This window comes from Octopus sinensis, linkage group LG9, assembly GCF_006345805.1.
Source record: "Octopus sinensis linkage group LG9, ASM634580v1, whole genome shotgun sequence".
NCBI lineage: Eukaryota > Metazoa > Mollusca > Cephalopoda > Octopoda > Octopodidae > Octopus > Octopus sinensis.
In genome coordinates, this window is record NC_043005.1 from 14,903,018 (window position 1) to 14,915,560 (window position 12,543).

General features: G+C 36.4%; 1 protein-coding gene across 5 annotated transcripts in view; it reads left to right on the forward strand.

Annotated features, from left to right (window-relative positions):
* Nucleotides 1-1,236: 1,236 nt before the first annotated feature.
* Nucleotides 1,237-12,543, forward strand: part of LOC115215940 — a 52,682-nt gene continuing 41,375 nt past the window's right edge. For 2 of the 5 annotated variants that reach the window (XM_029785304.2, XM_036505793.1), the window contains exons 1-3: nucleotides 1,237-1,539; nucleotides 8,351-8,517; nucleotides 11,904-11,926. In XM_029785304.2, coding sequence (XP_029641164.1) covers nucleotides 8,392-8,517; nucleotides 11,904-11,926 — 149 coding nt within the window. In that variant the 5' untranslated portion in view covers nucleotides 1,237-1,539; nucleotides 8,351-8,391. Of the gene's footprint in view, nucleotides 1,540-8,350; nucleotides 8,518-10,505; nucleotides 10,685-11,903; nucleotides 11,927-12,543 lie in introns of all 5 variants that reach the window. The other 3 variants (XM_036505794.1, XM_029785305.2, XM_036505795.1) reach the window with 3 other exon arrangements.

Below are 12,543 nucleotides of genomic sequence, written 5' to 3' on the forward strand. Positions count from 1 at the left end.
TAATTACGGTTTTATTTCACTAAAAGTATTACAGTAATCCCTTGCAATATCACAGTTTATTATTTAAGTTACGTTGATTCCTCGGTGGTGTTGTTTTCCATTTATGATAAAATAAACGAAGTGAGTTCATGGCTCGCAGGACTGTCTGCTGTGCTAACCTTGGTTCATAGGGTGACCTGCTGTGCTTGAGGAGACCTATTGAGTCAAGTTCATCAACATCAAAATAAAAATCAAATGGATATTGTAATTGAGATACCCGTGCCGGTGGCATGTTGGGCCTCACAGAGGAAATGACGAAGTGACTGCGAAGACCCAACAAATGAAGTGAGTTCATGGCTTGCAGGATGGCCTGCTTTGCTAACTTTAGATCGTAGAGTGATCCACTGTGTTTGAGGAGACCTATTGAGTCAAGTACGTCAACGTCAACACCAACATCAAAATAAAAATCAAATGGAAATTGTAGTTAAGATACCCTTGCCAGTGGCACGTAAAAGCACCATCCAAATGTGGCTGATGCCAGTGCTGCCTGACTGGCGTCCGTGTTGGTGACATGTAAAAAGCAGCAACCAATTGTGGCCGTTTGCCAGCCTCCTTTGGCCCCCGTGCCGGTGGCATGTAAAAAGCACCCACTACACTCACGAAGTGGTTGGAGTTAGGAAGAGCATCCAGCTGTAGAAACACTGCCAGATCAGACTGGAGCCTGGCGCAGCCTCTTGGCTTCCCAGAACCTGGTCAAACCGTCCAACCCATGCTATCATCGAAAATGGACGTTAAACGATGATGATGATGATGATATAAATTTAAAAATAATATAAAAAATACACAGTGCAGTACTGTTTCTACTTCGCGGATTTTCACCTATTGTGGAACATAATACCCGCGATAGTCAAGGGATTACTATATTATGCTAATTGGGGAAATCTGATCTTTGTTAAGGAGGCTTAGTGACTGCTAAGGACATGTTTCTGAATTATTGGGTTTCCTTGAAGAGACATTATCAAATTCAAACCTTAATCAGAAAAAAAAGTTATAAAGAGATTAAATCACTTCGCATTTTAATTTATTTCATATTCATTTTATTTCTTTAAAAGTTATAAAGAGATTAAATCACCTCCCATTTTATCTTATTTCATATTCATTTTATTTCTTATTGGTCCTCCATAGTTAAGTATCAGCTGGTTTGAGAAAACCGGAAGTGTACAAGAACGGGTATATAAAATCAACCAATCAGTGAGCAGCTATATCGGATCTGCAGAGTTGCGTGGAAAATTCAAGCATTCGATTTGTTTTGACGACACTTTCGATACCGACTTACGTGATAGATTTTTGGTACAGCTGTTGCTAATACTTATTCCAAGGGAATTTCAATAACATTCCTGTGTTATTACAGAACTTCGTATCCAAGATATGAAGTTTAGCTCACCATAGCAAGCTCCATTCATTAAAACAAACAAACAAAATTCCCTTCAAGAGCAGAAGACGACGACAACATGTTGGATCTTGTTTCAAGATGTTTTGGTCAACGAATTAAACACGAAGGTAAATTATTCTCCTTCAGCCCACCCTGACATCACTTATAGCCATTAATAATAGCTTTTTTTGTGAAGGTAATACCATAAACTTCACTTCATTCCCATTTCTCTCTCTGTAGTTATAAATCAGAAACTTCGTGATATGTCAACACAAAAGGCTTATTAACATTCCGAGTTCAAATCCCGTCCGAATGCCTTTCATCCTACCAGGGTCGATAAAATAAAGTACCGAGGTCGAAATTCCAGGTCTTGTACCTTTATTATTATTATTATTATTGATAATAATAATAATTATTATTATTGATAATAATAATAATAAGTATTATTATTAATAATAATAATTATTATTATTGATAATAATAATAATTATTATTATTGATAATAATAATAATTATTATTATTGATAATAATAAACAATCCTTAATGGTTTTAAATTTTTGCACAAGGCCAGCAGTTTTTGAGGGGAAGGGAAAGTCGACTATGTCGACTGCAGTACTTGACTAGTACTTATTTTATCGATCTCGAAAAGATGAAAGGCAAAGTCAACCTTGGTGGGGTGTGAAGACGGACGAGATGCCCCTTAAGCATTTTGTCCGGTGTTTTTTGGCAAGAAGGGCGTGATATTGATGCTTGTCCAAAACTTTTTTTTAAGGCTTTACTATAATATTGATACTTATTTACTTCTATTGTAATTATTTATTTATTTACCGTAATGCATCTTGTCTAGCGCTGTATTGTTTGTGTCATTTTTTTTCTACAAACTGACGTGGGGGGAGTATGTGGCGCTTCACTCGCTAGAAACAGCAGCCAATCTTCCAAACCATGCCCTACCGCCTTAAAAGAGGTATACACTGGATAATGTAGTCCAGGGTTTACTATAAACTAAAAAGGAAGAGGTGGAGGAATTTTAGTGGATGGAATGCGTCAGTCAAACCGAACTTGAGTTAAATGACAAATATCTTTTTAAACTCGGCACAAAATCTGGTATTTGCAATGGAAAGAACGCAAATGATGTTCTGACGTTTATATATTTCTCGTGAACATTAAAGCAGTATAAATGAAATTAAGCAATTTTATTTCAACTTTTTCTTCACATAAGTGTAATGCCATTCTAAAAATTGTGCTGCCCATTGTGTTCAAGTCACGACGTGTCTCTTTATAAAGTCGTTAAAATACTGTTGAAATTACTCTAATATTTATAGTATTTAAATGAAATGGGACATTTTTTTTTATCTGGCTAAAATTGACATTTCTGCGTAATGCCAATTTTTATTGTTGGTACAAGGCCAGACATATTTACAAAGTCAGAAAACAGCACAGCTCCCATGACTTCAGGAAACATTTTTTTTCACGCTGAGAGTTGCTGAAGCATGGAACAAACTGCCGGCATCAGTTGTTAGTTGTCGGAGCACTGCATCCTTCAAAACTTCCATGCTTTCTGAGATTCGCCAAAACTACACCTGATTTTCTCCCCTCCATACACACACAAGCATGTATCTGACTCATACATTGTTCGCTTTCCAGACATTTTTACATTACTGCATGTACTTTATATGCACTTTCTGACAAGTTGTGGTGCACCTGAGCACTGTATACAATAATTTCATTATTATTATTATTATTATTATTATTATATATTGGGGAGAGAGTGGGGTATAGTAAATTAATTCAACATCAGTCCTTCACTGATAATCTCACTTGAATTTGAACTCTACAACTATAATTCTGATTTTTTAAGTGTGTTTTCCCCTTTCCAATTAGACACAATGATGATATATTTTAAAAGAACCTAAATGAGAATCCTATTTGTGTCAAATCAAAATCCAATTATAGGCATATGTGAAGTTGAATACATCAGAAATTTATAATATTTTCTTAATATGACTCAACAAGGAAGCTTCTAAACAGTTGCACGACTTGCTAGAAACAGCAACAAGTCTCACTCAACCTATACCCTGTCGTTTTAGAAAAAAAAAAAAACGTAATCCAGAGAATATAACAGCAAGTAAAAAAAAATATGATAGTCACAGCTGGAATGTCTGTGATCAGGACCAACTTGTGGTCAAACCATATCCTTAATATTAATGATTAGAGGGATCCTAGTCGAGTAGAATCAATAGTTCTGGGTTTAATGTCATGTAATATTTAGTTAAATTCCTTAATGTTCTGAGCTTGAAGTCCTTGTTTCTGAATATTTCATACGTTCGGTGATTGACAGTCTGAAATAGTGAGGGTATATGCTATTGATGAGGTCACAGAAAGGACTCTGACGAACTCAGCTGTGCTTTTTTCTGACTTTGTAAATATGTCCACGGGTGTTAGACAGGTGGAGTTTGAAAAGGTGCTCAGAGTTATTGTTTGTAAGATCTCTTTACTCTTTACTTGTTTCAGTCATTTGACTGTGGCCATGCTGGAGCACCACCTTTAGTCGAGCAAATCGACCCCAGGACTTATTCTTTGGAAGCCTAGTATTTATTCTATCGGTCTCTTTTGCCGAACCGCTAAGTTACGGGGACGTAAACAAACCAATATCGGTTGTCAAGCGATGATGGGTTGGGGACAAACACAGACACACATACATATATATATAAATATATTTATATATACACGATGGGCTTCTTTCAGTTTCCGTCTACCAAATCCACTCACAAGGCTTTGGTCAGCCCGAGGCTATAGTAGGAGACACTTTGCCCAAGGTGCCACGCAGTCGTAATGAACCTGGAACCATGTGGTTGGTAAGCAAGCTACTTACCACACAGCCACTCCTGCGCCTAAAGATGGTTAATAATTTTATGGGTGTCTGCCAAGTCAGCTGCCAGACGTCGGAGTTTCAATGTGTCCATGCCCAGGGAAGTAAGGCGTTCAGAATATGGCAAATGCCTGATGGAGGGTATTCTCTTGGTTACACGTTGCTGAACGGTTTCCAGACGATTAATATCCTGGGCAAGATCGGGGTTCCAGACCGGTGATGCAAATTCCAATCAATTAGTTAATTGGAAAATGATTAACTTGTTGACTAATAATAATGAAAGAAGTGAAACTGTGTGTGTGTGTGTGTTATTTGCTTAATGACCTTCCCAGGGTAAAACAAGTTTACTTTAAGAATCTTGCTAATCAAATAGAAAAACCAAATTGCTATTAATTAATTATTAGTGAGACAAAGAATTTATGCGTATAGTTTATATGCAGAAATTTTCTGTGTATGCATGCACGAGCACTTTCTCACCTCTCTCACAATACACAAAAAACTTTTGGCTGGGTTCAACAAGTCGCACCTTGGTGTGTACACACTTGACTTATTAGTTCAGAGAAGAATTTTACGGATACACGACGGAAAAATCTTGTTTAGCTGTGAAAGAATTAAATAGAGAATAACTTGAAAGAAATGTTAGGAATGTTGTTGCTAAACAGTTTGCTATTTTGTGGATGTGCACACACTTCAGGATTTTTCATTTAACATGTCTTGAGCTGTTGAAAAAATTTCTTTTTTCTTATTCCCTTTCTAAGTACATTAATTTCAAATGTGTATATTGGCTGTTTGGTAAGTAGCATGCTTACCAACCTCTTGGTCCCGGGTTCAGTCCAACTGCGTGGCACCTTGGGCAGGCCGACCAACGCCTTGTGAGTGGATTTGGTAGACAGAAACTGAAAGAAGCACGTCGTGTGTATATATGTAATATATATATCTATATATATATATATATATATATATATATATACATACATACATACACACACGTGTATGTGTGTTTGTTGTCCCCGTCCCAACCCTTGATAGCCGATGTTGGTGTGTTTGCGTCCCCATAAATTAGCAAAAGAGACAGACAGAACAAGTACTAGGCTTACAAAGAATAAGTCCTGGGGTTGGTTTGTTCGACTAAAGGTGGTGCTCCACAAGTGAATAGGAATTTTGTAAGAAGTTTCTATATAACTAGTTTTTAATCATCGAATTGCTATTGGGGTTCACCAGAATAAAATAGTAATCAAAGGGATTCAAAGATAGGAAAAACAAATGGTTGAGAATAGCTGCCATAGATCTTTCAGTAAGCCCACCAAAGTTGTTTCCCTTGGAAATGACGTTCTAGTTTTTGCTTTTGAGGAGTTTATCACTAACACTAAAATACGATTATTTCCGAATTGTGTACTTTATTCTAGCACCTATTTTCGCGCCTCGGATTAGTTAAAACAATTTGTCATTTATCATGTCAATACTGAAGAAGTTGAAGGATGGAGGAAATGGTAAAGGGTCAGACAACATGTCCTATTTAGTTAATGTTTCTATATCTTTTATCTTTTGTTTTCAGTCATTTGACAGCAACTATGCTGGATCATCGTCTTGAAGGGTTTTTTGTTAAACAAATACACCCCAAGATTTATTTTAAAGCCTAGTACTTATTCTATCGATCCTGTTTGCCGAACTGCTTAGTTACAGGGGCATAAACACACCAATACCAGTTGTCAAGAAGGGATTGGAGACAAACTCAGACACAAAGATAGAGATATACATGTATATATACGACGGGCTTCTTTCAGTTTCCCATTACCAAATCGACTCACAAGGCTTTGGGGCTATAGTAGAAGAAACTTGCCTAAGATGCCACACAGTGGGATTGAACCTGGAACCATGTGGTTGGGAAACAAACTTCTTACCACACAGTCTCTTTCTCTTTTATTTGTTTCAGTCATTTGACTGTGGCCATACTGGAGCACTGCCTTTAGTCGAGCAAATCGACTCCAGGACTTATTCTTTGTAAGCCTAGTACTTATTCTATATCGGTCTATTTTGCTGAACTGCTAAGTTACGGGGATGTAAACACACCAGCATCAGTTGTGAAGCGATGTTGGGGGGGATAAACATATACACACACATACATGTATATATACATATATACGACGGGCTTCTTTCAGTTTCTGTCTACCAAATTCATTCACAAGGCTTTGGTCTGCTCCAGGCTATAGTAGAAGACACTTGCCCAAGGTGCCACACAGTGGGACTGAATCCTGAACTATGTGGTTCGTAAGCAAGCTACTTACTGCACAGCCACTCCTATGCCTATGTTAAGATTTCCAGTCCCACCAGGGTTGACTTTGCTCTCATCTTTCTGAGATGGATAGACTTAGTATCAGGTTAGATAAGTGGCTAAGAAGTTTGCTTTGCAATATGTAGTTCCAAGATCGAATCCATAATATACCATCTTAGGAAAATTTGTTAAAAAATACGTTGTTAGAGGAATTTCGTAAAAGTAAAATGTATGGAAGCCCATTGTGTATGTAATGTGAGTGCATGCATTTGTCCCCTGTTTGTTTGAAAACCTATTAACTGGTTTCAAACGAAAATACTTTGTGTAATATTTGTTCTGCTTGAGTTGCCAAATACTTCCGAGTCATTCTTGTAAATGAAGCAAACCCATGAAAATATTGATTACAGAAAACATGAGAAGAAAATAAAATAAAAATAATTCAGTGGGCTGATATTATCTATTCTATCCCTTCCTAATGTGTGGGTTTGTACCAGTTTTAGAAATCAATATGTAAAGGTTGTGAACAGGTAGGAGTGGCTGTGTGGTAAGTAGCTTGCTTACGAACCACATGGTTCTGGGTTCAGTCCCACTGCATGGCACCTTGAGCAAGTGTCTTCTACTATAGCTTTGGGCTGACCAAAGCCTTGTGAGTGCATTTGTCAGATGGAAACTGAAAGAATCCCATCGTATATATGTATGTGTATGTGTGTGTATATATTCGTGTGTCTGTGTTTGTCCCCCCAATATCGCTTGACAACCGATGCTGGTGTGTTTACGTACCCCCGTAACTTAGCGGTTTGGCAAAAGAGACCCATAGACTAAGCACTAGGCTTACAAAGAATAAGTCCTGGGGTAGATTTGCTTGACTAAAGGCAGTGCTCCAGCATGGCCACAGTCAAATGACTGAAACAAGTAAAAGAGGTAGAATCAGTAGTGTTGGATAAACTGCCTTGTAAAAGATAGCTGTTCCCCTTTTAAGCTAGAGCTTCACTGGTTTGACCTTAGCTTTACAAATCTGCAGTTTTGTACCAAACATCGTTATTAAACAAATGAATTCAATATATAATTGATGTTGTCATTTTGCTTTTTGTTGCTTATACACTGCCAGTCAATTTTAACAACTTGACTCACAGCTATAGCTGCTTTTCTTTGTGTTTTTCTTTTTTCTCCCTTTTGCTTTATGATGTATTGATGATGATGATGATTATGTAAAAAAAAATTTTTTAAATCCACATTAAAGAAAATATCTCCCATTCAGACTCAATTGAGTGAAGAAGCTGGATTTGTTGGGGAGGTAATTCCTACTGCTGAAGTTGAATTGAAGATATCAATGGGAAGATGGATCTTTTCGGTTTGAACGGCAGTTTTTTCTAGTGGTGTCATATGAAATTGTCACCCATAATTATGACCCTAGTATCGATCTATGGCATTTCAATCTGTTTTAGGGTTAGGGGTGGGGGAAGGGTATCTTTTTTTTCTTCAGAAATGTAAATAAACCCAATCTGTTTCTTAAACGAGGGACTTATTCATACGGCACAGAATGTTTTCACCTCAATAGACGTCACTGATTGGTTGAAATTGAAGAAAAAAAACAACAAATATCTTACAAACTATAGAATTTTCTCCATAAAGCCAAGAGAAAAAGATGTTTTATAAACACATTCTACCAGTATACGAAGTTTAAAAGTGTTTAGTTACGTGGAAATTATATTAAAAAACTGCTGGTCAAACCGAAAAGATCCGGGAAGATTAAATGAAAACGTTTTTGGTATTTGTTACTTCTTTCATTGTATTTAGATTCTTATCAACACATGTCAAGCTACTTCCCTAACTAAACAATGTGTGAAATTACTCTGGATTTGAAACATCGCAGAATTATCTACAGCTCGAGTTGGTTTCGCTATTATACAATGTCACCAGTCATTCAGCAAGGTATTCGTCGACAAACGAGGAAACAACTAAATGTAAATGTTTCTTTTCTCAACTTATACAACATATTTCATTGAAACAATATAGTTTGAAATTACATAGTTTACAAAAATTTTAAATATTTGGTATCATCATCATTATATCTGCTTTTCATGCTTACATGCAGTGGTTGAGTTTTCTCCAACACAGTATCCTGCCATTTATTGGGTTTGTCATCTCCTTTGTGAAATTAAGATCAGCTTTAACTACCTTGGCCCATGTCTTCTTTTATTTTGAACAGTTTCATTCCATTTGGATCTCTGTTGCATGCTACATTTGATTCTGCTCACATTCCTGTTTTTGTCTCAGTTTATTGTACTGCATTGCTTATGCACACTAACACACCCAGTAGAGCCTGCTGCCTTCATTTTTTTCCCACCCTTTGCACATAATCTGCATTTAATACTCATACTTCCACTACTATGCAACATTGCATTTTGTACGCAACTGTAAATTATTTCATGTAGTAAGTAGCTTGCTTACCAACCACATGGTTCCAGTTTCAGTCCCGCTGCATGGGACCTTGGGCAAGTGTCTTCTATAGCCTTGGGTCGACCAAAGCTTTGTGAGTGGATTTGGTAGGCAGAAACTGAAAGAAGCCTGTCGTATATGTACGTGTGGGTGTGTGTCCCTCGCTCTAACATCACTTGACAACCAATGCTGGTGCGTTTACGTCCCCATAACTTAGCAGTTTGGCAAAAGAGTCTGATAGAATAAGTACTAGGCTTACAAAGAATAAGCCCTGAGGTCGATTTGCTCGGCTAAAGGCGGTGCTCCAGCATGGCCGCAGTCAAAATGACTAAAACAAGTAAAAATAAAAAAGAATATACAAAAAGAAGATATGGGTGGGGCAAGTTTTAATAAATGTATTAGTTTAATGCTTACAACCAAGGTGGAGAATTTTGTTTTGAATGCTAGTCCTTCATCATAAAAATAAAGAATAACAAAAGTGTGTGTGTGTATGTGTCATAAATTCCCCATAACATAACTAGCTAATATCTAACATAAAAATCCTGTAAACCACTAAATTTCTGATGGACTAATACTACTAATAAACTAAAATCTTGATATAGATCCGCTTAAATATAAGACCCATATAAATCTTAACATAAAAATGTCAGAAACAATTAAACTAGACCTGATCCTGTAGCAGACAATGGAAGAGTCTTTAAGAATTAGTACTACAGTATAATTCTCAAATAATGATCAAGAAGACCACTTCTTAATAAAGGACATTTAACTCAATACATAATATAATTATATTTTTCTATTTTAGATATATGACTTCCAGGAACCTGCATATTGTTTCAATGTACATCATAAATATCTTTATAAAGCAATATGTATAAAATGCTGGCCTACCAATTACTCATTCAGGCTCATATCTCCATATTTAGAGATATTGTGAAAAACCTTTGTGTTAGAAAAAAAAAAAAAATTGCTCCATATTAGGAGTGGCTGTGTGGTAAGTAGCTTGCTAACCAACCACATGGTTCTGGGTTCAGTCCCACCTTGGGAAAGTGTCTGCTACTATAGCCTCAGGCCGACCAAAGCCTTGCGAGTGGATTTGGTAGACGGAAACTGAATATATGTATATATGTATATATGTATATATATATGCGTGTGTGTGTTTGTGTGTCTGTGTTTGTCCCCCTAGCATTGCTTGACAACCGATGCTGGTGTGTTTATGTCCCCGTTACTTAGCGGTTCGGCAGCATGGCCGCAGTCAAATGACTGAAACAAGTAAAAGAGTAAAAAGAGTAAAGAGAGTATTAAACTCTGTTCAGCTTTGCTTTATTATCGCTTTGCTTTTCTACCTTTCCTCTTTCTCGCATTTCTGTATATTATTTCATTCAAAACTCACCTTCGTGTTCCCCCCACCTCTATTCTTTTCAACACTCTCTCTAATGATGATGTATAACCTGTTTTCAATCGTACCATTTGTTCTTCCTCAATTTTCAACAGATTTTCTTTTCTTTTCCAGCATCGCCAATGCTAATTCTTGAGACAATCAAGGAAAAATAACTCACAATGACTATCTAAGAGTTATTCGCCTTAACAGAAGTGGAAACGTTTATAAATGTATTTTCTCAAAATATTTTTCGTAACTCTAAACATGTGGAGATACGGGGCCTGAATGAGTTGCTTGGCACGAAACATTTGGTAGCCTGATATTTTACTTCTATTGCTTTATAAATATATAAATACATCATTACTCGACATATTGAGTACTATATTATTTGATATTATTTATGTTATAGTTTATATATATATATATATATATATGTGTATTAAAAAGCAGCAAAAATATCAAACACTAATATTTTCTGTGATATTTTTGCTGCTTTTTAATAAATCATATTACTCTACCTCTGGTATTCAAGTACTATTTTTTCCACTTTGTTTCACATTTATGTGCTTATTCTGGTATATCATCATCATCATCGTTTAACGTCCGTTTTCCGCGCTAGCACGGGTTGGACGGTTCGACCGGGGTCTGGGAAGCCAGGGCTGCATCAGGCTCCAGTCTGATCTGGCAGTGTTTCTACAGCTGGATGCTCTTCCTAACACCAACCACTCCTCGAGTGTAGTGGGTGCTTTTTACGTGCCACCTGCACAGGTGCCAGGTGCCACAGTGATGATGATTTTCATCACACACACACACACACATATCTATATATATAATGTACTCTCATCTTTGAACATACACGTAAATACAGTTATTATTGAGGGCTGATGGATAGCAGAATTAATAGAAAATACCTTGTGTTGTATGTGACTTGGCTTTACATTCTGAATTCAAATCTCATTATTGCTGATTTTATCTGTCAACTTTCTGGGTTTCATAAATTCAGAACTAGCTATGGACTTGGGTTGATGTAATTCCTAGTGCCTTTTCATGAAATGTTGTAATTACTTGTTTTTATTAGAAATTATTATCACCCACTTGCAACTTTCTTTGTGGATTACCATGATAATCTATTCACTAGAAAATATCCAAGCATTGTAAAAGTTCTTGTCCCTCAAAGAATATCTTAAAAATAGAATCAGTGAAAATGAAAAATATTATTTGTAGAACTTATTAGAAATTATTACCACCTACTTGCAACTTTCTTTGTGAATTACCATGATAATCTATTCACTAGAAAACATCCAAGCATTGTAAAAGTTCTTGTCCCTCAAAGAATATCTTAAAAATAGAATCAGTGAAAATGAAAAATATTATTTATAGAATTTACAAAGTAAAAAGAAAGAATGTTTTATTTTAAAATTTTCATTTCATATTTTGTGTTATCTTTTATTTAAATTTTTTATATTTTTCATATCAAAGTTATTTTAATGTTAGTTTCTTGATTTTCTTTCTTGTTTTTTGTTTATAAAGCCAACCACAGGAGTCAGCAGAAGGTAAGCCATAGAAACCACTCCGGGTTTAAGTTTCTTATCTTTAATGTTTATTAACTTGTGTTTGAAGCCTCTTTCAGAGGACTTTTAGGTTTGAATCCTCTTTATTTAAACATGTATTCAAATGAGCCAACAAGGGAGCCTTTAGGTAGTTGATAGACCTGCTACAAATAACAAATTTCCTTCACATCACAAGCCTACAAAAGTACCTCTACTCCAAACAGTCCTCAACCTATGGGTTTTGTATAATTCTGAAAGGGTCTCAGTGGCCTTTTTATTTTTACTTCTAAAATCTTTGATAAACTGTAAAAAGTTTGTGTGTATGTCATACAATATGCTACTGCACCTTCACTGTTAACAAAATTAGGAATATTAGACGTAGGAGTGGCTGTGTGGTAAGTAGTTTGCTTACCAACCACATGGTTCCGGGTTCAGTCCCACTGCGTGGCACCTTGGGCAAGTGTCTTCTACTATAGCCTCGGGCCGACCAAAGCCTTGTGAGTGGATTTGCTAGATGGAAACTGAAAGAAGCCCATCGTATATATGCATATATACATGTATGTGTGTGTATATGTTTGTGTGTCTGTGTTTGTCCCCCCCCCCCAACATCGCTTAACAAC